Here is a 25,773-nt window from a genome sequence, read left to right as displayed (position 1 = left end):
TCCACACAAGGCTGTAAGGTCTGCGGGGACTGACGCTTTTTGAGCCAGCCTCAAGTGGCCACTTGAGGAACTGCAGTTGGCTTAATTTTTTTTTTTCAGCCCCAGGGATTACTGCTTGATTGCTGCACAAAACATTTAATCGGCCTTTTCTGAAACTCGGACCATGTGGCCTCATGGGGTCTTAATGCTGTCAAATGGCCAGTTTTCGGATTGATAAAAAAAACCAACCTAAAAACTGTTAAATCCGAACAATGCTCTCTGTTTTGGAAGCATTTAAAAAGTACTCTTGGGACAGCGTTTTGCGACTGAATAATGAAGCAAACCTAAATACTAATTCAAGATGAGCGTCAGGGAACTAAAACAGATGGCATTCAGACAACAACAATGTTTTCTCTCACAAATAGGAAAAAGGGGGGACAGAGCCAAAGCAGTTGTATTGTCCGGAGCCTTAGGACCAATTCGGTCGCAGAAGCTCACTAAAACGCCCCATACCTCACGTTTACAAGCATTCCTTTCCCTCGTTGTGAAAGCCCGGGGAATTGCAATGGGAAATTAGCACAAATTGTTTTCACTTCAACATTTAATTAACCTGACGTGGTGTGTTCGGTGCACACATTGCGATAAAGTTGGCTCTCGGCGGCCCCGGGGCTCAGCAGTAGCATCGAGCCTTCGCCAGGTTATTGCGCCTTACTGTCGTAAAACTGCCAGGCATTCCCCACAAGGATGCAGTAAATTTAATGAGATGGAGATGTTGCCCCGCGAAGAACTACTGGACCGAAACCGCGCAGATGTAGGACAATTGAATCTAACGGAGCAGAGAGCACAGCAGAAGACATTAAAGTGTTTCGGTGTCATCGAGGAAGAAGACTTTCATCCAGCTCATCCTTCCCCAGAGGATTTTTATTTTCAAAATTAGAAGGGATCTGAAAAATCCTACTGTAGAGAATTATCACCATAACAACTCCTGAAATTATCCCAAATACCTGTAGGTGCACTATAAAAAAAAGCCATGTGTGGAGCAGCTGCCGCTGCCCGCTCTCATCCTTCCCGCCCAGGATCAGTCAAGTCCTCTTGACAGCGGTATTCCTGAAGGGAGACACCGGGTCACTCAATGTGTTTTTACAGCCTCACATAGCCGGGTCATCAGCTGTGAACACGAACAGCCACCAAAAGCCAGAGACCAAAGTATAAAAAAAAAAATCAGGGATTAAAGCTGCTCCTGCTCCTGTTCCTCCGGGCGAATTAGAGACTTAGAGGTCTTGTGGTCCATCAGAATGTTTGTTTGACTTCTCAACAGAAATAATCTTTGCTCAGTGGCAGCGTTGCCAGCTCGTAACCACGATATGTATTGTGATCTACAGAAAATCTCCCTTGGGTGCTCTCCCAGTCATCTTTACCGTTTCATTCAAAACAGCTCCGCGCTCTATATCGCATCACATGAATATGAATCGTGGTTCTGTGAGTTTTGTTATAAGAAACAGCTGTCCTTATCCCCGATCTGTCCTAAGCAAACATCATTTTTCTTTTTTTTTTGTAATGTTGCACAACTCAAAAAGGAGCAAAATTTCACCCGACAAAAGTTCTCTGTCTCCAAAAACAAACCGACAAAGAGACTTTCTCTGTGTTTCAGTGCACGAAGGGCAGAAATAACATGTGGGAATCCTTAAAAGTGAGTGCTGCTGGTGGTGAACTCACTGTCGCTGCTCTCCTTCCTCAGGCCACACAGGGCGTCTGCTGCAGTCCCTCTGCTTCACCAGTATGTCCTTCCTGCTGCTCCACATCATCTATCAGATTACCGTCAACAGCCTCCTGGCCGGGAACTCCATCACCTCCGACTTCAACTGTGAGTACACTGCCGCCTTTATAGTCCAGGCTCTGAGGTCAGAGGGGTTTGTTGTGTATGGAGAAATCAAAACGCAGCGCAGGTCAAGAATCCCAGAAGCAGGAAGGGAGATGATTGATTGAGTGTTTTTCAGTTGTTCTAGAAACCTTTATGAAGACAAACAAGAAGAAACCTATTTATTTTTAGTCAACAGACTTCTGAAGCCACCATTAATCTTTCAAACTATTTGTTCAATTGTTATCTGACAGCTGCAGTCTCCTAAAAACTATATTTAGATAGTATGGAAATGCTTTTTGCAGGAAACATAATTGTCGCCTGGATAATCTTTACTGTCAAATACTTTTTTTTTTAATAATAAATGCACAATACCGCCATCTTTTACCTAATGTTGTCATAGATTTACTGTGTAGGTTTTAATTTACAGTTTAATGTCGGACTTGATAGAAACACCGCAATACTGGACATATGCATTGTGCATACTTGGGTCGAATCATACTTTCATTATGGTTCCCGTTATGTTAATTATTAGTCTTACTATTTACTTTGTATTATGAGCAACAGTTTAGAGGGACCACCTTATTTAATTTTTGAATATAAGAATATTCTATAGTTGCAGTATTTACGTTGTTTCATTCACTGTGATAGAAAGCAACAACAGCAGTAAGCTGAGGTTTTAATTTCAAAGTGTTCCTCAAAAGATAACTGATTGTTTTTCAACTTGGTTCACGACACGTTGACTCTTAACAATCTTTTGGAGAAAACGTAGAGATTAGACAGACTAATCACAGTTTTTTTTAGTTCTCGTGTTTTATCCATGGATGTGGTCTGAAAAGTGCCTTAAAGTGCAATACAACTGAGGGCCAGTGGGGGCGGGCTCCAAAAAAAAACCTCTGGCTCCTGTTCAAAAAACGTCAACTTCTCTCAGGAAGTACGAATTCAATTAACACAATTCCATAATTAATGAGATATTCATTCATTACATAGGCTTCAAAGAGGTATGTTTGGGGGTGTGTTGGGTTTGATTGACATTCCTGGGTTGCAGTCAGATTTCCAGTACAGGTGGGCGGGGTTCTCCGTTAGATCCACCCCTCGCACCTCTTCAGCTCATCCAAATATGGTCACTTCTGGCTCCAAAAAAAAAACCCAAATGGTGACGGTCAAAATGCCAGACTGGAGGCTTCAAAACATCCACAAACCAGGTTGCCAAAGAGAAACCAGGTTAACTAAAGAGATACAACCAATTTATTTCAGGAGGTTCACATGAGCCTCAGTGTTCCTACACAGCTGCTCATGGCTGCTGGAGTTACGGTGTAACCACTTAACACACTGAGCACTCGTGCAACACCAAACTGGTGAACTCTCTACCTGTCGAGCCGACATGTTCACGACAGGCAAGCGTGCACACGTGTGTTGCATCCATCACACCGGCCGCTCTGTTCCTAAACTCTGACCACAGCCATTGATGCAGTGTCACAAAGCTGTATATCACCAGAGAAGGTGTAGCACTTTCTCAGCCGGAGGGAAAGTTTCCATCCAAAACTCTTAGGTGAAGACGTGCACCATTTACAGGAGGGAGTAAAATACGCTGTCTAATAACGATTCACAATTTCTAGAAATATCCTCGCTCTCTCGTTGCATTTCGTCACACCATGAAGATTTATGAATCTAACACATTCCTCCAGTGTAATTAGCTTCCTTGTGCCATATGGCTATGTGGAAAAAAAGAGATACTTGCTGCCAGTAAAGCAAACACTGTAAATCAGTGCTGGGAAGGTGTTAATAGCTGGCCTTGGGCTGCCCATGAAACTCTCTATCAAACTGTAAAATTTGAATGTGTCTAGACGGGACAGACCCTGACCTCGTGCTCTATAATAACTTTTTCTTTTCAGCTCCCTCAACTCAGAAGTCACAACGAACCTTATTGCCTCAGGCAGAAACACACAGAACCGGTCAGAGAGGGTAGACAAAATATTCTCTCAAGGAAATCTTTATCCTCGGGGGCTGAAATATTTGGCACGTCGAACTATGGAGTGATGGGATCAAGAATTTCATCCAGCTACTTTATCTGACTTAGTAATATCTGTCTATTTTTCTCCTGGTCAGTTATTTGCATTAAATGGGTTGGATTATATGAAATGTCTTGCAAATCTTTGCAACGAGGTTTCTACTTTGATGACGGGCTCACATCAGCTTGAGCACATTTCACCGACCCTGGAATCGTTACATTGGCTACCTGTCCTTTATAAGGTTCATTTTAAAATGTAATTGTTTATTTATAGTGCTTAAATGGAGCAGCCCCTGCCTATTTGTCCAATTTGTTGCAGGCCCGTGCCCCATGTCGCTCTCACTTATTTATAGATCTAACTAACTACATTGTTGAGATTTTCACCTCCTGAAGTTAATGTGAATATCTTTTGGGTTATTCATACAACAGTAAGTCAATCAGATCTAATCAGCTGCCTACATTCTGAGATTTCTCAGGTTTCTATATCATGTATTTCGCTCCCTCGACAGCTTGTTTCCTTTTGGCAGCTGAATATAAACAAGGAGTCCTCCTCCCTGACGGTGAGGCGCTCATCCTCCCCCCTGGATAACTAACTTCACATCATTTCCTCTGTTCAGTGTGGCCAAATACGCCATTAGAGCAGCAAACTGAGTTAAGTATGAATGAGAAAAAACATTCCAGAGAAGCCAACACCTCCACACGTTCACAGCGTTTCAGATCAATTGTTGGAGAGCGACACACAAAAATACACTTCTTGACTTTCAGATCATTTCCTGTGATTGTCTGAATTTTTTTGGGCCGTCGTTGTCCCCATCCATCTGGCAACCAAGTCGAATAAAACATTAAAACAAAGGATTTATACATTCGATTTGGCCCGTGTCTGATGGCGATGGATGTTTCACCAGCTCATAAGGGCTTAACGGCGTGCTGAAGGGCTGTTTTGTGGCAAACTCCTGAAGCATAGTCTTCATTATCTCCCCTGGACGGCATTATTAACCTTTACCGCCCTCCGTATCCGCACATGTCAGGAGTTATGACGTGCCGAAATGTTGACGCTGCACATCGCCGGTTTCTGTGGAAAAGGGAGCAAAGTGGCATTAAGTCCCAGAGACGCAGTGGACGAGAGAATGCGAAGAATTGCTGCGCTGAGTGTTTAACGGCCCCTGCAAGTACAAGGGGTGTTTTATGATGTTCACATAAAGTCTGAGGACAGGTATTTTTGGTGCCCAGCTGGGGTGAAATGCGGCCTCGCCCCGGCAGCCGGGCAGGCAGGCGCAGACTCTCACACTCTCTTCCAGAAGTGTCCGTGCTGAGCTCGGTCTGTGTTGCGTAGTATTCCTCCGTCATGCTGCCGGGGTCAGGCTGTCCCTCGCTTTACCCCTCCGGGACGGCTTTCCTCTTCCACCTGCAGGTTGGGTTTGGGCTCCGTGAAGTTACAGATGTTTGGACTCGGGAACCGTTAAAACAGACTCTGTTTCTGCTTGCGGTCGCCGGGTTTCTATTTGAAGATGTGAATAAGGGCATTAAGTAATCTGCGACCTTTATCGACCTCTGCGAGTGATTATTAGGGATCGCAACAACATGAGCGGACCTCGTCTCCATCACAAACACTTGGTGACACTGATGCTTACAATCGCTTTCCAACTACTTCAACTAGAAGAGATTTGACCACATGAATACGAGATGAAACCATTTATTGACAAGGTTTTAACAAAACGAATGCAATAGATTTTAGCCAGGCTAACGTGATACGGACACACAGAGTCTGCAATAGTGACGCTATTGTTGGAGGTATTTTGTCAATGCTGAGTAATAAAGCGACATCAAGGTTTGTGCTGACAGTTTATTACAGCTTTATTCATCTCAAGTTCAATTTAGACTCTCAGACTAATTCGAGCGTAATATGTGAATTATTTCTTTACTACATATTTGGTATGCGTGTTATTTATGAGGAGGTCATGGGAGATGACCTTTGGTCTAGTTTGGCTTTGTTGCTTTTTGTATTTTCTTCTGCTTTTCTCTGTCTACATTATTCTCTATTTGCAAGTTAAGCTATTTGTATTTGAGATATTTTGAACCATCGTTTGAAAATAAATGTTCCGTTTCTTTCTCCGCTCTAGAATTGAATAATTCACGTCCTGTTTTAGCAAGAACATTTTTAAGCTTAACAACTACAAAGATGCTGTGGCTTGCACACTGGTGACACGGCAGATAATGCCGGGATTAGACGACACAAATTTTGCCCGGCTTTGTCGCAATTTTGTCATCGTTGACAAATTTCCAGAGAACGACAATTGAGCCTTGTAGTGTGACATAATTGAAGAACAGCAATGCGACATCTGGGACACTGATGAAAAGTCTCGCATTAGTTTCACAGATCCCTCGACGTGTTCTTTAATGTCGACCAATAGGATGACTGAGTGATTTACACATACGGCCTCTGTAGTCACGACAACTTCCTGATCCTCCTCCCTGGCCACACAGGAACTCCCGCACTTGTGCGAGCGGTGATTGGTCCATACTTGTCGTGTTGGCGGTCTCCTGACAAAGACGCAGAAATCATTTACGGCCCTTTCGATTGCCTAATCTGAACTAGTTATCGCCGTGAAAAACAAATATGTTGTAATGTCTTTATCCCAGCTGAGATGAGGTGTTTTATCTGCTGCCTGAGTTACGCTCTCCTGAAAGCGTGTTCGTCACCTTCGCCCTCCTCGCTGCACTTCAACCAGAAACCAGAAACTTCCGCGCCGCAGCAGCTCAGCACTTAATTAGTCGCCTGACACGCAAACAAAACAGCTGGATATATCGATATGTCATTGAGTCGAGTCGCTCAAGTCACAAACAGATGTTACGTTTGGTCTGGCAGCAAAACAAAGACCCGACAGCCTCCGTTCCTCTCGCTTTAATAACTGGAAATCTCTGGAAGTGCCGGAGTGACGTTCAGGAACACTTCAACTCGTCCAAGCTGTGGAAGAAAATGGTTTTATTCTCTGGTTTTTACATTTAGGTTATTATGTAACACAGGCAGATGATTGATTATGTTCATTCACCTGATAATAATATATGTGAAATGAAAGACTTATTCCAGAAGGTTTCTGATAACTTCATGAACAGTTTGAGCCTGAAACAGTTGCAGCTCCAGTCTTACTGAATAGATCTTCATTCTCTGTATTAGTAAAAGTCAAAAATAAGCAGCACAACAATGGAAATGATCTGTTGTTACTGATGTGAAACTTGTGTTCAGCTGTGCTTGTTTGTTCGACTGCAACGCTACCGTTTGTTTTTAACGACTGTGATTTCAAAGTGTTATTGAAGGCGTTTAAGGTGCATTTTTGCCAAACAATAACTTACTTTATCCGTTTCTGTCCAGGTTCCACATGGGAGAAATCCATCAGACAAATTGGCTTTGAGAGGTAAGATAATAATTCAATACAACCAACTAATAATGATCTCGTAATATATTTTGACTGATGTGATAGAAACGATAAAAATTCCCCTGAGCATCTGCAAAAAACACCAACCTGTTTCTAAATCAACTCTCCCTCAACAATCAGGGAGTGTAAGTATGGATTTTGTGTAACCGAGCGAGTATCCCTCCTCCAGTTTGCACATTCCTGTTTTCAGGAAGTGATAAGAGTGAGCTCAAGGACTGTGGACCGGTGGAAGGGAGGGTGAGCAGCAAGACCGCCTCAATCGGGCTTCTTTTATGAAAGGAAGGCTTCTTACGGGTCGAAGAATTTCAGAGAATATCAAGGAATTTAGTTTGCATGTTTAACTTTTAGTTGGCCTTTATTAAAATGTAATGTTTGGTAGCATTAGTGGTCACTGACAGAAATTGAAAATGTGGCTTATTAGGTGGCGAGCCGAATACAGTTTTTGTTAGATGAATTCTTTTTTTTTTTCCCTCTGCAACCGGTATTAAGACGTGTTTTTGATGCCTTTCAAAATCAGTGCAAACAGAAATGTCGCTGTTTCTTGTCTGCTCCACACAGCGGCATCACGTTTTCCTGTTCATTGTAGGTCAGGGAATTTGACATGTGACTTGTGAGTTGGAACCCTGTAAAAGATTCTGTTTCTTTTTATTCAGAATCAGCAGCAGAAACCTTCTTTTTTTTTTTTTTTTTTTACTTCAGCTGTCAAATAACCGTTGATGCAGCTCTTATCTTCCACTGTATTTACAACGAGGAGGTTGTGATTTGCCTGAGCAAAGTGTCCTAAATATAGCAACCGCCACAAAATCGTTAAAACACCACTTTTTGCATCTAGCTACACCGACTCGTCCTCCGACCTGTCCCTGTGTGGATTCCTGATGAACGCTGAACCCAGTTACCTCCAACAATCCGTTGACAGGCTTATTTTTCAAAGCTTTTGCTGTTGTGCGCGTCTCCTCGCATCCTCCCGTGATCGTATTAGATGCGGTTTCCGGAGTACGGGAATGTCCAAACGCAGCCACGTCCTTTTTCCAGTACTCAACAGCCCTCGGTGGATGGTGTACTGTAAGTGGCGGAAGTGGAGCTGTAAACATTTTATCCCGCCGTGCATTTACCTGTTTGTGTTGAAGGATCGTGCGCAGCGTACATTTAATATTTACAGCTGCATTTGCTGCGTTTTTACTGCCTGTATGTTGGGAAATGTGGAGCTCAAGTGGGATGTATCGGAGTCTCCGGAGGACTCCCAGCTGTTGTGTCTTTCCACCCAGACAAACTTCAGTTCCCTCGGGCCTGACCTTTTTAAATCCTTTCTAAATACTAAATATTTATATGGCGTAGAAGATATTTTGTGGTTTCCATATTTATAGTGTTTGACGTGGCTGATTACCGCTGCAGCTGAAGTAGCTGAAGACAGGTCTCAACACTGCTAAATTTATTGTAATTCCCTCACATGATCAGTGAAGGAAAGTGGGAGTCATTAAAGGTTGCTGACTCAAAGCTGTTTGGCTTTGACGGTTTCCATCTCTTTCATCTACGTGAGGATACACGAAGCTTCACAACAATAAAGCACACGGAAAAAGACGTCCTTGATTCGACGGCGGCTAAAAGGCCCGACTATTTATCTGAGTGTGCGTCTTCCATCCCGATGTTTGGCACCGTGTTTGCGACTTGTCAACTTTTATTAGCTTTGTTGTCCATTTGTCCATTCGAGGCCCGAGTGAAATGGTTTTTATTTGAAATAACCAGTTGTTTTGAAAAGTAGATCCAAACTTTTTTTTTAATTTTTTTTTTTCATTGTTTGCAGAATCGCCACAATGTCTTGTTTACTGTAAACCATTTAATTACACTTGGAGCTCAGCATGAAATGTAAAGAAAACACTTTTGGTGGCCAAACACAGGATGCAGCGTGATGGCTATAAAACTGAAATAGAAATTGGTCTGGATGATAAAAGAGAGTTTAAAAGCTTTTCTGAAACCTGTTAGCCATTTTAAGGACAATTTTTATTTGCTTTAATTGTACACGCAATCATGACACCTCGTAAAGCTTGTCCTAAAGCAGCATAAGTGAATCACACACGGATTATTTGAGGCCTGACATGGCTGTGGCTGTCATGGCAACCGTTCAGCTTCCTGTTTGAACAAACCTTTTCGTGCTTAGTTGGAGGTGAGCAGACTAATCAAATAACAAATGTTACAAAAGCTTTGTTTGCCGACAGCGATGTAACTACGAGACTTCAAACAATGTTGTGTTTAGTTTAGATGAATGAAAAACACATGTTGTGTCGGTCAGAACAGGCGTAAATATATTTTGTTGATAAAATGTTTCTTAGTTTATGGTATGAAGACAATTCAGATAATGTCAGGTGAGTTTTCAAGTCCGTGTTGGTCCTTTTCATTTCACTTTATGCAGATGAAAGAGTAAAAAAAAAAAATATATATATATATATATATATAATTGTGCCAGCTGCCTTATTATGAACAAAGGATGCAGTTTTTTTTAAATGGGTAAACATGTTTTTCACAGTTCAGTTAAAAAAAAGAAAATAACACTCTCATGGCCTTTTCGTTTGAATGGAATTTCACTCACTTGTTAATGGTAATATGTTTAAAACCGACCGGCCTGATTTCATTAAAGAGGGTGGTACTGCATATAAAAGCTGAAACGCATATTAAAAGAGTAGTTGAGAAACGGAAAAATCCAGATTCCCATGCATTCATGTGAACAGGTAATGTTTCCTGAAACATATAATCTCTGCAAATATGTTCTTGTGAGTTTGACAGCAGTTCCAGTCGGCGTGAACACGGATTGAACAGAAATATTATAACTTGTATGTAAGCTAATGCATATTTAAAACTTGTACTTGTTTAAAAAAAAAAAAAAAAAAAGTCAGAACAAAGGGGACATGTGACAAAAATCACTGCTAGATTCAAACAAGTTATCCAAGTGAGGTAAACGAGCGACCACAAGTCGTGGGCTCCTCAGAAAAGCTGTTTCATATTAGAGGTGATTGTCCATGGACATTAGAGACTGTTGTACTTCGTCTTTATTTCCATCATTTGGTTGCTATGATGACCCATGATGTTACTCCAAAATCCCACTTTTTTGGGAAGAATTGCAGTTCACCCGTATTGGAAACGAGCGTCTGCTTTCTGTCAGTACATATCCTCTGTTGTTGGTTTGTCGTCAGTGTGATTGGTGCAGATGCGGGGAACGGCATCCGCGTGTTCATCCCTGACATTGGCATGTTCGTGGCCGGCTTGGCCATCTGGCTGCTGTGTCGCAGTCTGGTTCAGAAGAGGCCACCTGAGGACATGGCGCAGTACAACGCAGACTTCGAAGCAGAGGAGCAAGTGGGTTTCTTTTGTTTTGTTTTGTTTTGTTCTGTTCTGTTCGTCTTTCTGTCTGTCTTTCTATCCGTCTCTGCCTGCCTGTCTGACTCAAGTAAAAGTATTTTTTACAGAGGTGAAATTGTACTTAAATGAAAGTAAAATTACTTAAAAATCTACTCAAAACTAAAGAGTAAATGAATTGAAAGTTACTTTCAGTAAAAGTTACCCAATTACTTTTTTTTTTTTTCTATAAACAAAAAGTGTCCATCAGTGTAAATGAATCAACATTAGCAATTCCCGTTTTTCATACAGGTGGATATTATTACAATCATATAAAACCCTTTCATATTGCCATTTGATACAAAAAAAAAAAAAACATTTCTAGCTCACAGATAAAGTTACACATCGAGTCATAGTATTTATATTTTAAACACCTAATCCCATTGTCATAAACGTGATACGTGGAGGAAGCACATGTAACTTTCATTTAGTTTGATCATACAGAACTGACAGCCAAGTCCACGGATGTTTGTACCACGTCATCTTCATAAAAGAAGTGATAACAGAAGAAAACAATGAATTACTTTTGTTCCTTTACCCACTATACAATGTAATACACCAGTGAAAAAACAGGAAAGAGAAGGTTGTATGAAAGTGTTGATTCCCACTGAGATCACAGAAATGGAGCATTTTATACAAACACAAAACATTTGCTACCAATCCCCTGTAAACCAACATCAACGAACCTGCTAGCTATTATCACAGATCCATCTGAAATTCAGCGGCTGCAGTTCATTAACTGAAATAAACCTGCTTGTGCACATTGGATGCAGATGTTTTGTAAGCTATCTCCATATTTTTGGGCAAACTAAATTGTAAATTGCTACTTCTATCGCTGCTATCTGTTTATTTATCTGTCCTATAGGATTTTATTTACAAATAAATATGCATAAAATGTAATATTATAGGAAAATGAATGGGGTATTTGAGTTCAGACTGGTAAAAGTGGACATTTATGTTCTTCCTTTGATATTTGATGTACGCAGACTAAAAGATTTACTAATTGTGATGCATTTTTCAGCCCTTGAAAAAAGAAAAAAGGTAAATAAAGCAGCCGGTAGAGTGGGTGGTCTATTGTCCGGCTCAATACACAACATACTGTCCACACTGAGCTCACTATACGCTGGGAGCAGCCGAGCAGGCGGGTGAATAGAGAGTACCCTGTAAGTGTTGATGACTTGGAAAACAGCCCCCATCCCCTGGCAAGTCCTCCCCTCTCTTTATGACTCAGTGTTAATTAAATCCACATTCACTTTCACGTCCACTGTGCTGCTAAGCCTGGCACAGATGGCACCGCTCCCCATTACTCAGAAAACTCCAGAAATTCATCTAACCCTTAATTTCCGTCAGCCAGCCACCTGAGCTGAAAGTTGATTTAAAGCAGGATTCGTAGCACCTGCTGCTGTCTTTATCTCGTGCCTCATGTGTTGAAATAAAGGCTCCGCTTGTTATTGTTTCTCCTTGACTGAGACTTCAGGAAAAGACACAGCAGCCAAGAAAGAACTGACTGGACTAGAACGAAAGCCAACATGTGGTTCCAGAGAAAAAACATCTGCTAATAATGTCTGGGGCAGACACGCACACCACATACTGCTCAGATATGCTATGCTACGTGCTAATTGTGCCGAAATACATTCGCGGGACAGACATGACGGGCTCGGGGGATAAACAAGGGATTGTTATGCTAGCGCTACCTGTCGGGAGTTTCAGCACCATGGAGAGCTCTGACCTCCAAACTGCACCATTCATCATTTAACACTGAGATGTAATGTGTCGCTGTCATCCACCTCACAAGGAGGAAGAGGAGAAGCTCAGCCCGGACGACAACGTCCTGCTAGAGGAGGACTTCGAGGCGGGCTACGAGGCCGAGGAGGACGAGGAGCTGGATGAGGAAGACGAGGAGGAAGAGGAGGAGGAAGCAAAAGAGAGCACCAAAATGAAGATTCTGCGGATTGTGGCTGAAGTTGGCTCCAAAGTGAAGGAGGTCATCGGGAACTTGATCACCACTGCGGGGAAAGTCGTGGTCACCATCCTGTTGGGAATTACTGGTGAGTTTTATTTTTGGGGGTTTGACTTCCTGTGCAGTGAAAGTGTCTGAATCTCACAACATTTCCAGCTGAATATCAGAAACCAGGAAGTGATAGTGCTTAGTTGCATGATTCTGGATAAAATGAGAATCGTGATTTATTTATTTTTCTTTTCAATATAAATATTTATTTATAATGTGTTTTTCAGAGGCCTGAATATGTAAAATAAATTACACACTAGTTATAAGAAAGACAAAGAAAGATGTCTAAGAAAATTTAATATAGTTTTTTTCATTTCTCTTTCATGTTAATTATCATCACTCAGATATTTCTTGGAACCACTTTTTGGGATCCAGAGCCTCACAATGAAAACCACTATTTAATAAGGTTTATAATATTATTACTAATCTGTTAACATTTCTTATATTGCCAACTTCCATCCTGTTAAATGTGATGTCCCGCCAAGTTAAACTGCAGTCTTCTCTTTTTTTTTTTTTTTTTAATCCCGTTCTTGTGTTTTGCAGGAGTCATGCTGCCCTCGCTGACCTCGTCTGTTTACTTCTTCATCTTCCTGTTCCTGTGCACCTGGTGGTCCCTCTGCCGGACCTTCAACACGCTCATCTTCAGCTGCATGTGCGTCCTCATGGCCATTTTCAGCGCCGGACACCTCGTCGTCCTCTACCTCTACCAGTTCCAGTTCTTTCAGGAGTCCATCTCGCCGAGCGACAGCTACATCAGGTCAGACATCAGCTCATCACAAAAATCGGTGACATCTGTAGTACGTTACATAGTATGCTTTAAATTGATATTTTGCTGCAGTTATTTATAAGGAGTAGGTGCAAAGTTCAAACATTAGAAATCTCCCCCCCCATCATTTTAAAACAAAATATTGTTTAATTTGCAGCATTTCTGTTTATAAATATGCCATGAATTTGGATTATTTTCCCAAATTTTGACCTTTGTTGGTTCACTTAAGTGGCACTCTGCCCAAAATCAAACCTTAAACAACAGTGAGTGGAAATGACACTTTCAGCATTAGATTATCTGTCTTTCTTGTCATTTCAATGAATTATTGAAAAGGGGAAATTGGTAGTTAAACAGCATGAGGCCACACTAGCGCCGTCTGACGAGACGAGTTGAGAGAGCTCCTTCAAATCAACAATATTTACTGCGCCGAAGGCAAGTTTGTTTAAACGATGATAAATATTTGCTATTGTTACAAACAAGAAGGCGAAGGAAAAAGGCAAAAACCCAGCTGCAGGGCAGACGTATCTAACACCTACTCGCAGTCCATCAATATGAGAGGCAGAGCTTTTAGGCTCTTCACTACGACCACTGTTGCTTTATTATGCACGAGAAAGGAGACAATCAGCTGTCTGTGACTGCGGCGCTGGGGCGCTGCGGTGTGGAGGAAAGCCACATTGTTGTACGTCTTGCCAACATACGTCAGTCACAGTTGTAATGAAAGCTGAGTCTGTGGCAGGAAGTTGTTCAGGTCAGTGTTTGACCGACAAATAAAATGCAAATAGTTCTTTTTTTTTTTTTTTTACTAATTTATTTACTAATCGCAAACCTTTTCTGCTACGACAGTAACTAGTTATTCATAGGGGAGTTTGTATAGGCCAAATATGATTAATTATTTAAAGTAATAGATACTCCTGAATATATGTTTTTAAGCAGAATTGTATCAAGTCCCTCTGAGACAGTATGATGTCAGTGTAAACATAAAGGGATTAACTGTTTCAAGGCTTCAGACTTAATGTTATTATTATTATGGTAGACTGTTATTTTTTTCTGCATTTCTATGCGAACGTGCTTCAAAATACAGATTAATAAATGATGATGGGATACAAATGTACAGAATGTTCGACATGAAATTAGGACAAAATCAAATATCATGTTTTTTGCGTGTTTTTTTTTTTTTTTAACCAAATACGGTGATATTGACAAGATATATTAGGGTTGATTATTGGTACTTTTGCACGATTTTTCAATACAAATTATTCTTAAAGTGTAGTGACTAAGTGGGTAAATTCCAACTATTAAAACAGCTGGAACAGTCTGGTAAGTTTAGAAAATCACATCACTTTACTGTTGTTCAGCCTTTAAAGTCATGATGTGGCCACATCATGATTATACATTATCAAAAATATCTTGTCTCTAATGTCAATATAATATTGATATACTGCCAAACCCTCCAGGAGATTGTGATAACGATTAAAAATGCCCCATCTTGTATTATTGTTACATATATTTTTTTAAAGGCTTTTATTTTGACAGCACAAAAGCTGTCAGAGTGTCACATGCAACAAGGCATAGATGAAGATTCCTGGCAGGGATTGAATTGATTAAATGGGATGTATTTTTAACCGCTGATCTACCAGCGTGTCCATTATTTAATAGTTGAAAAACTTGTACATTTTCTGTAAAATTAGTTTTATATGTGAAACATAATACAACACCCCCCGCCCCCCAAATTTATAGTTTATTCCTTTAACTCAATGGTAAAAACAATCAAACTGCATATATAATGCATTAAAACAAACAAGACATATTCTACGAGTAAAATCACACTGAAAAACCAAACAGGGATGCAGCAGAACCACAAACATTTAAAGCCCTTGAATATAAAATAGAAACACTCTAAAAAAAAACAAATAACTGTTACTTTGCTTTTCCATTAACTTGCTCTAATGATGTTGTGTCTGTCAGACCTCAACAGTACCACCACAGCTGTAGCCGATGTCTCGGTGCCCTTGGTGTTGCAGGGTTTTATTGATCTCACATTTTCTCGTTTGAAAGCTGCGAGTCAGGACCCAGACTATTTACAGCTATGTATAGCTGAAGCTGCCTTGAACAAGCCCCGTGTCCTCCCCATCCCTCTGCGGCCTCAGATAAAAGCGTGATTACAGCGTTGCATCGGCAGCTTTTTCACTCGAAAACAAACTCACTGGAATGAATGGAGCCTTCTCACACCATCAGTAACGGTCCGTTCAACCTGTGCTGCTCTACTGACCATTGCAGTGAGGGAGGGGTTCCCAAAGTGAGGCTCAGCACCCCCCTCAGGAGGCCCCTATGGTACATTTGAAGGGTCATCAGACGATTAACGGGATTAAGAAAAAAAAAATCGGTTGCACTGATACACTGCAAAAAAAGCTTAGCCAAAATACAAGAAGAAATGTGAACTTGTAGATTTTAGATTTTTGTTTTTGTTTTGTTTCTGGCAGTGAAAGTGAAGGAGTTGTTAAATTTTTTTAAACAGGGGAGTTTTTATTTTGGAAAGAGGCTTTTCCTTGGTGCCTACGTTTGGAAAGTTTTCCCCGGCTCTGATTCTTACTTGAATGCTCTTTACACAAGGAGGCCGACTATTTCATGACCTGCCGTCTAGTCACGCGTTCATGTTGACTTTCCACAGCGCTGAAGGTATTTCTGTCTGCCGCAGCGTGAAAAACTGAGGCCCAAGATAAAAGCAACACGTTCTCCTCTCTGCTGGCCTGTTTCCTCCATGCACACCCTCGGCCAGTCATGAGGGGAGAGGGGGGGGGGGGGGGGGGGACTCTGAGGCCATAAATATGTGCAGCCACCATTGGACAATAGGCCACCTCAGTGCCGGCTTTAATTGTCCTTGTTGACAGTGACTCGGCCTTGCCGTGGGTCGGATGCTGAGTGAGGCCGTTGAGAGGCCTGGCTTCCACGCTACTTCCTGGCTCCCCGCCTTACAATGGAAGTCCCCAGTCATGTGACCAGCGGGCCTTCCCCAGCTGTAAGATGAAGCTGTTCAGGAAGTGTGCTGGGGTGTTCACCCCTCCACATGGCATGAAAGAAAAGACTCGGGAGGCGCCTAAATCTGAGTGGATGTCACCGGAATACGTCAGCGCAGTTCCTGCGTGGATGACCTTTGTTCTCAGGAGGAAAAGGAGGGAATCACATGACATCCTTTGTTTTACAAACAAGAAGTTAGTCTTACTGTGTTGTCCGGATTCCAAGGTCAAAAGGGACATTTTCTCGGCAGGAATGACATCTAACAGAGAGTCACTACTGAAGTCAGCGACTACACTTAATCTCCAAAGCTGTTTAAATCGGGGGAAATTAACTGGGAGAGATTTTAACACTGTTTTCATTGGCGTAACGTTTGACACTTGTTTAGCTGCTTTACATTGTATTTTTCTTCACTGATATTCCCACTGTACAGTTTAATCATAGGAACACACCAATTATTTGAGAAAATCGTTGCCAAAATCAATCAAGCTGTATACATGACACTCCTAATTGCACTGCAAAATAATAAAGTTACTATTCCGCAGATGAATGAGTTTGAATTATTCTGAAATTTTATCTTAGATTTAGAATCTTAAATTACCATGAAATGACTCACGCCGTCCACTCAGATACATTTTTGAAACACAAATCAAGGAAACCAATGTTGTTGTTTTTTCCATTGACTGTAGATTTAACAAGATCTAGTATGGCTGGACGGTGTATAAAAACACTGGAGGGCTTTTAATTAGAAACAAGGGCTTTTAATTTGAAATGGAAACAGGAATTGCGAGAAACTCTTTCATTCACTCGCTCACGCACTGAGGCTGTGACCGATATTTGTGTTTATTGGGTTTAAAGGTAAACTGTAAAATTGAAGTAAATTGTTCTTATACTTGTCTGTCTGTCTCTGCAGTGTATTTGGCATCTCCCCCATTGTTCAGACCGACTGCTCCTACACATGGAAGCTCATTGTGAGCCCGAATCGTAAGTGGTACCACTTTGTCAGCCCCATCATGCTGCTGATTCTCTATTACACGCTGGCCACGCTCATCCGCCTCTGGCTGCAAGAGCCCATCGACCAGCTGATGGTGAGGACCGCAGACGCAAATGCAATGACAGCACATATAGTTCACAACATTGTGTCATTTTCTGTCAGATATATCAATAATTTGGTCACCAGGTTCATGATATTCTGTGTTTCTGATTGAAAAGAAATTCTTTTTTTTGTTAATCTTGATGTTGAAAACATGCTTATTTATGATGAAATGTGAATTATTTGGATTATTTGTTGTTTGATGACATCTTTATTTAATGTCACACATAAATGGCTAAAGCGTTATAATGAGAACATGTTTCAGCTATGTCTCAGCTCTTCTGCTGCATTTTGAATGGCATCAGTCCATTTTGAATTAACGTTGTTTGAAAGAACAAAGCCTTACAATTCAAATGGTGTAAACCATCTTAAGAGACCAGAGCTAATAGTACGATAACTGAATGTGCAGAGAGAGAACCTCCAGATATAAACAGCCTGTGATTCAACTATTGTTCATACTTTAAACTTGAACGAGATCCTGCTGCGAGAAACACTGATTTTGGACCAGCTGATCGGTGTCGGAGATGTTTTGCTGAATTCAGTCCACGACGGCTGTGTAACGGCTCCTCAGTAAATTCCAGACAGTGAACTGAAATAGATCCAGATTGAATTAAATGAGCAGCCAGGTGGCCTCGTGATCAGAGAACCTGCATCGATGGAAGATTTCAGGACGATCGATCGCCGGCTGGATCTGTCCGCTGCGCGCAGCTTAGGTGTTATCTGAGACACTGTCGGCCTAATCCTGACAGAGCATGAAGGCAGGACACGTCATGTTCATGTGTTACCGTGTAAAGTGGCTGTTACATAACAACTCAACAGAAACCACTGGTACACATTTGTTGAATTATTGTGGGGGTTACTACACTAATGTTTACATATGAAATGCACTGGTGATGCAGTCTGTAAATTATCTCTAATTTAAATTAGAACTGTGGACAGCTGCTGCAGAGTTTCACACCAGAAATCGATCACTTGTACTCACTTTAATTCAATTCTGTTTCATTTAAAGTTTAGAGTCACCATGCAACATGGCTTTAAAACACTTTACAATTACAAAAAGAACATGCAGCATGTAAATAAAATAATAAACAGCCACATTAAATATTGCTTAAAATTTTTTTTTTTTTAAATGTAGCAGCCTGAACTATATGATTTACCAAATATGATGTTTTTGATTATTAACACGATTATTAAGATGTTTTTAGTCCTCGGACGTCCTGATGAAGACTGACGAACAGAACAAAAACTTTTAAATCAGCCAAATGACAAAACATCGTCAAAGGTTTTCATAGTTTCTTTAAGCAGGTTAATTTATACTTTTATATTAAAACATAAATGAACTAAACTTGTATGTAAATTGCGTCCCTACAAGTAAAGAACTGACCGAGATCCATCAGTTGATTCCTCAGCTGTGTTGAGTGATAGAGCATGTTTTAGCTCATTGTTTTGGTTCTGCGACCGACACTCTACTGTATTGCTTTTATCTCGGACCAAAGCGGGCAGCTGTTTTCACCAAAAAAGCCCTAAAAGCCAGCGAATAGTTGGTAAAAAACAGTGCAGCATCAGAGCCAGACATTTAGGAGGTCTTGGAGCACAAAATACAGCAAACAAAAGAGTTCATCTTGAACTTGCGTAAACCCATAAGTTGGACACAAACACAACTCCAAATGCCTGAATTGAATGTATCTGTTGGGAAGGTAAATAGACCACTATTCACTGACACAGTAAACATATAAATCACATAATTAGTCATTGTTGTGTTTGCCAACTAGCTTATGAAGCCCCAGAGTGGCCGATAAGTAATTTTTCACATTTATTTATTTTTTTCCATGTAAACACGTCATTGTTACTAAATTAAATTCCATTCACATGTATTGTATCGACTCGGCGGCAGAAATCAGAGCTACACGTCTCATATATGGACACGTGAAACTCAGACGATCTGCAGCGACGGATATAATTATTGTTTTGTAGTTTGGAGGAACTGACCCTGACTGATTGAAATCGAATGGGATCTAATTGTTCTCCTTTTTTACGATTTAAAAACTCAGCTTCTACACCTAAATTGAAACTCCTGCTGTTTTCAGTGAAATGTCACATTAAGCAACTCCTGAATTCGGCACGTCTCCTCCTCATCAGAGCTCGAGGCTCAGCTTCTCTGTCCTGTAATGGAGTTATGGATTAGTGTTTTTATAGAGGGGTCAATACTTCCCTGTAAACCTGCGGGGCTGTATACGTTATTGATCTCTCCACAAAGGGTTGTGTGTGTGTGTGTGTGTGTGTGTGTGTGTGTGTGTGTGTGTGTGTGTGTGTTTTCAACTACTCTTACACTTTAGATGACGCTAATAATAAAAGATGATTGCGACTTAAATCAGCAGCTGACAGGTTTGTTCGATGGTGGAGGTGCCAGATTATGATGGACCTCATCTTTGCCAAAAAGACGAGACAGACTGGATGCACTACTATTATTTAAATTATTAATTTGTAGCTCATCATGTGTTTATTCAGCAGCAGTTCACCAAGCAATATAAATTATGAAAGGAAAATAAGTAGGTGACACGTGAGGAATCTATTTCTGAAGCTGAAAACATAGAAATCTTGAGCTTCATGTTAACTTGATTACGAATTTTTGTGCTGAATCCACAAATGTGTGATTGCTTTTTTTTAATCTCTAAGAAAAACCTGTTTAGCATCCTAACCGGCACCATAAAAATAACTAGAACCCAACCAGGAACCAATAATGAAAACTATAATTAATTATTCACGCATTGATTGCTGCAACATGAACTTTCCGGGAATGAATGGAAGTCAAATTCAGATTATACTGAAAAGTGAGACCCTTAAACGTCCCTCTTTTTTCCAGTGAGCGTAATCCCAAAACCCATGTTGACTCGTGCTTACGTCACAGGCTCTGCAGCAGCCTACTCCCTTGATACTGTTGCGGCTGAATAAATGGCGGAAAAATGAAATTAAAGGCTTCACAATCTCTATGAAATTTTATCCATTTGGTCCAATAATATTTGGAAAGTCTAGAAGACACGTGTAGAATTATTTTATTAAGTTACCACGGGGCTAAACCAGAAGTTAGCCTGTCCATCGAGCATGCCCAGTTTGCATCCATCCATCCATTTCAGTGCTGGAATATCACATCAAACATCAGATGTAAAAACGTCATATACTGTCAAATACAGAGAGATTTATGTAGATAGGTCTACTTAACATCCTGTGAACTTGTTTAAAGAGAGCTTGAATGTAACGGATGTTCATTTATACATAAAAGTCTCACACGATCTGTTAATGAGCTTTAATATTTTACAATTTAAGCTGTTTTAGAATGTTTTTTCTATCAGGTTTCGTTTTCTCGTACAGCACTGACAAACATTCAGGCATTCCTGAAAATGACAAACTGCACCGAAACCGGAGGAATTTCCTTACAAATGTGAACTGAAGAAGAAAATATGTCCTTACAGCTGAAGAACCTGCGAGTGAATTACTTTTGTACAGTCACTGCCAAGATGATCGTGTGTCATCTTTTCCTCTCTTAAAAGGTCACCCAACTCCTCCTCAGATTCTGCACTCCCACACTGCGCAACAGTGTTCAATAGCAGCTGGTTAAAACTCTTGAGTGTCATCTCTGAGCTCAAGGTCCACATCAAACACGAATCCTGTCGATCTCTGTTTTTTCAGGAGGACAAGGACGACGATATGTGCGAGGAGGAGGAGCAGGCCGGAAACAGAGCGAACAACTCGGCCAACAGGAAGAGGCAGCTGTGGTGGGAATCACGCCAGGGCACTGACGAGAAAAACGTACGTCAGGGTCAATGCACACATGGAAAACAGAGTATTAATTACTGGACAGGTCCTGAAGTTATTATTATCTAGTTGGCATACCATTGTATAATGTGAGGTCTCACTATAAAAACATGTGATGGAAGCTTAAGGAGTAGATTGTGGAAGATTGTAGAAAAAACAAACAGCCTTGAAAAGATCTGAATATTTTTCATTTAGCTGCTAAAAACCCAAATTATGTATTTATTTGTACCAGTGTTTACGGCTGATAACCAACGTTGGCCCGGAACAGTTTAATTCAAGTTTAACTATGAAAGAATAAGAGTGGAACATAAAAAAACAGCAATGAATTAGCTTTACAACCTCTACAAACCTGTCTGTGCTCTCCGTCTTACCTCATCTGTGCTCCAGCTACAGGTCAAAGATTTTCTGAATTTTTGTCCCTTGATTTTTGGTCTCAGCCGAGTCATTCAAGGCTTCCTTGTGGTGCTGAAGAGTGAAGAAATTTGTGTTCCACAGAATCTTGATTGTGCACACGCTTCATTTTAACACAAAGTTATAAAGGAGACATGAAGAATAAAAGAGATTTTGATAATATACCACTGTTTTAAGCTCAGTTCGCTGCACCTGATTAGTTTAAGGACTGTTGGAAATTTGAAAACCCAACAATAATTTCCAGTTTTCCAGTTTTTGGATGATAAATGGTTTAATTTTGGCCAAGAAAACCCGTGCAATTCTAATCCACTTTCAAGTTATGGGGTTCAGAGGGTTAAATAACAGCTGTAATCACTTGTTACTTGGCAGACGAAGAAGGTTCAGTCCATAGCAAAGGAAATCAACAGAAAACCAAGTCATTGTTAAATTCTAAACTCAAACTGCAAGTGTTGATTGTTTTCACAAGCTTGCATCTTTCTAACAGGCTCATCCCTGGAAAGGTTTCAGCTTGAGATGCACAGACACACAGACACACACACACACACACACACACACACACACACACACACACACACACACACACACACACACACACACACACACACACACACACACACACACACACACACACACACACACACACACACACACACACACCGTCTCTCTCTCTCCCGCACACATTCTGACTTTGTTCCTATATCAAGGTCCGTAGTCTGTCTCCACCGGCCACCTCCTGAGGTTTAAAAAAGCTTTTAGAGCGTGCAGACACAGATGAGTGATGGGCTCGATTTACAGAGTAGTGCTGCTCGGCTTTGTTCCTGCTTATCAGCGACTGTAAAGAACCAGGAGGCCTTTGACTTCAGCAGCTCATCGATAACACACCTGGCCTTGTATGCTCTTTCTTTCCTCCTAGCTCCTCTCCACGCAGGACGGCATCGGTACAACTGAGGTGCGGGCTGCTCTGGATATGTCTTTAATCTGTGCATCTTCACCCTTCAGTCTTGCTGCAAGAAAGGGAATCACTCCAAAGTGCTTTTCACACTGTAACCCTCATAAAACGAGCTTATCTTAAACCTGTATTTATGGAAATATGGCATTTATTTCTCATTATGCTCAGTTGTCGAGCTGTCCAGGCATTTCTGAGCTTAAAAATTTGTGAATGTCGGGAAGATGAAAAAAAAAGAAGTTTTTCTGCATTATCATGAGAAATGTTCTTGCCTTTTCATTTTTTTAATAACACTGAAATAAAAATCTGGTTAAACTTTCAAAGTGTTTTAGGAAAAAAGTTTGTTTAATGAAATGCCTATTAGACCGGGGTCAGCCAGATTGTATTGCCTCAAATCAAATAATGTGCAGTGTGAAAAGTTGAAAAACTTTCCTTCTTTTGTCCTGCAAAGCCAAACTGTGTTAACTAGTGGTTTCTAAAACTAACAGGAAAATTGAACTGGATTTAGTGCTTAAATCTAGTTGGTGTATTATTTAATCTCACAACATTAGTTACTCCTGTTTGTCTTTGTGGGGCAGAAATCTGCTCAGTCGTGCGATCCCGTAACAAATGTGTTCCTCAGTCACAGACGTTTATTCATAGTTTCTGATGATGGTCCGCAGGCTGTGCCCACCCCTAACGGGACGTCCTTTGACTTCGTCGCAAATGAGAACGGACCCGTCTGTCTTGGCCTGTACTCCACTCCTCAGTATAAACTGGAGCTGCCCAGTGACGCTACAGGTGAGCTGCTCATCCTCCACCATGACATTTCTTTTTGTCTGAACTTGAGAAGCTCAAATGAAATAAAGTCATGAATCAGTACGAATCACCAAAATAAAACAAATAAATTAAAGAACTTTTAGTTTACAGGTGGTTTAACCTCGAAGTTGTGATGCAGGTTTATGTTGAATTCATGTTGTCATAAATTGAATTTTGGAAAGGATTCAAAGTCTCTAAAGTAGATCTCTGTCTTTGTGTTTCAGCCTGCAGGTGTTTTTTTTTGTTTCTTTTGCACTTGAGTTGTCTCAAAAGGGCACTTCAATGATTTTACATGTCACAGTCAATATACCAGTAATAGCGGGTTGGGGGTGTTCTTCTGTTTAATGTCTGCAGGTCTGGGTGAACGTTATAAAGTCAGAGAAAACGATTGAATTACACCGCATGAGTGATCTTGTTTTGTGACTACCAACATTTTAGCAAAAAGTGTGTGGAGTCTGCCAGGCAGGGAGGATCTAATATAAGATGCTGTTGAGTCACTTTATGGTCTAAGATCCTGTGTTTTTAGAGCTTTTCCCAGGCCTAAAAGTCAAAATATCTTAAGTCGCCACTGCATCAATTTCTATTATTTTTTCTAAAATCAACTTAGATATTCTAACAATGAGTTTTGTCTCTGTGTCCAAACAGAGAAGAAAGACGAAGGCGAGTATGAGGTGTGCTTGCCCCCCGAGGATTCGGCGTTGAAGGAGTCTGTGGGTGAAGAGAATGAGATCAAGAAAAGAGGAGTGGGCGCGATGGTCAAAGTCTTCCACTTCATCATGAAACAGAGCTACATCTGTGCTCTCATAGCCATGATGGTGAGCAGCGCAGCCCACAGGTGGTCTGCCACAGCAGTACGGTACAGAAGCTGACTGGCTGGATTTGTGTCAATTATTTTGGTGTTAGGAAAAAAAACATGTTGAATTTTTTTTAGTTGTGAATTTATAATTGACCACAAAAAAAAAAAATGGACTCTCTTGTGATTAGTTACACCGTACTTTGCCCTTCCTACCTTTTCAGGGACGGTAAGCTTGTTGTTTATATTTATTGTTTAATTGGACTTTATGCGTGTCTGTCCAATTACTTTTGTACCGCTAAACTTTGGCCACTGTGTGTTCTAAGGACTACATTTCCCACACTGGTATTTCTATAGTGATGTAAAAGCAGAGATTTAACACTTTTATCTAGTATTCTTTATTTTATTTTAAATTGAATCCCCTGAAACACAAATGCCCGAAGGAAAAAAAAAAAAAAGTGCAACTGTCCAAATACTTATGGCATTTAACCGTCATTGGTCGTTCATCAACAGCAGAGCGGCGGAATTGCTTTTAAAATGTCCTGCTGTGTGTTCTCTCCAGGCGTGGAGCATCACCTACGTCAGCTGGCTGACGTTCGTCTTCCTCATCTGGTCCTGCATGCTGTGGATGGTGAGGGACCGGAGGCGTTACGCCATGCTCTCCTCTCCCTTCATGGTGGCCTATGGTAACCTGCTGATAGTCCTGCAGTACATCTGGAGTTTTGAGATCATGAAACCTGTCCCGGGGTTCTTCGTTCACAAAAACAACCCGTTTCACTCGCTTTCCTCCAAGGTTTGTGAGTTCAAATTGAAAGTAAAAATTTATGGATTTTGACGTGTATTTCTGCCGACTGTACATCTGGTTACAATCTAAGATCTGAAAACACAAACACGATTCAATCTGTGTAAATTTTCTAGTTCAACTCATGTACTCTGTATGCAGTATTTTACAAACTGTCTGTCCAATCGTCAATTAATAAAATAAGACGGTGCAGTCATGCAATGTGTTACTGAAGAAGTTCAGCTTTGTAGTGTTTGGACATGTTTTGGAACAGCACTGAGACTTTCATGTTGGCCGCCACTGAACTTGACCTAATTATGTCTAGAATGAGATTTTATACCAGTTATTCAGCTTTTTTATTTATTTATTTTTTTTTTTTTATTGCCCATACTTCTGTTTTATTAAACACTGTGTGTGTGTTTAGTCTTTCAGAGAGAGTAGAAGCAATTCTACTTCACACCTGGGTCAAACTAATGTTTTTGTGTATATTTTAAGCCCCCCAGATAAATGCAATACATGCTTGAAAGTTTAGACATTCCCATTTCAAGTTTACAAAGTCATTTCTGATTTACTGTATATACACCGTGTCTCCTGGTGTTGATTTGACCTCTCAGCGAGTTAAAGTAAACGTTAAATGATGTATTCGTATTGCTCGCTGGTCTGTCTATAAACATTTTATTTAT

General features: G+C 40.7%; 1 protein-coding gene across 1 annotated transcript in view; it reads left to right on the top strand.

The window, feature by feature from the left end:
- Window positions 1–25,773, top strand: part of LOC138617449 (piezo-type mechanosensitive ion channel component 2) — a 76,612-nt gene that overhangs the window by 11,146 nt on the left and 39,693 nt on the right. The window contains exons 3-13 of the mRNA XM_069692490.1: window positions 1,718–1,843; window positions 7,219–7,261; window positions 10,468–10,630; window positions 12,465–12,717; window positions 13,221–13,434; window positions 17,369–17,543; window positions 21,236–21,355; window positions 22,686–22,721; window positions 23,381–23,498; window positions 24,162–24,331; window positions 24,872–25,102. Coding sequence (XP_069548591.1) covers window positions 1,718–1,843; window positions 7,219–7,261; window positions 10,468–10,630; window positions 12,465–12,717; window positions 13,221–13,434; window positions 17,369–17,543; window positions 21,236–21,355; window positions 22,686–22,721; window positions 23,381–23,498; window positions 24,162–24,331; window positions 24,872–25,102 — 1,649 coding nt within the window. The remainder of the gene's footprint in view (window positions 1–1,717; window positions 1,844–7,218; window positions 7,262–10,467; window positions 10,631–12,464; window positions 12,718–13,220; window positions 13,435–17,368; window positions 17,544–21,235; window positions 21,356–22,685; window positions 22,722–23,380; window positions 23,499–24,161; window positions 24,332–24,871; window positions 25,103–25,773) is intronic.

Source organism: Brachyistius frenatus, unplaced genomic scaffold, assembly GCF_029030835.1.
Source record: "Brachyistius frenatus isolate BFR_SWC_R1_liver_20210118 unplaced genomic scaffold, ASM2903083v1 Contig_12, whole genome shotgun sequence".
Classification (NCBI taxonomy): Eukaryota; Metazoa; Chordata; class Actinopteri; family Embiotocidae; genus Brachyistius; species Brachyistius frenatus.
The sequence above is the reverse complement of the archived record's forward strand: the minus strand, read 5'-3'. Positions and strand labels throughout refer to the sequence as shown.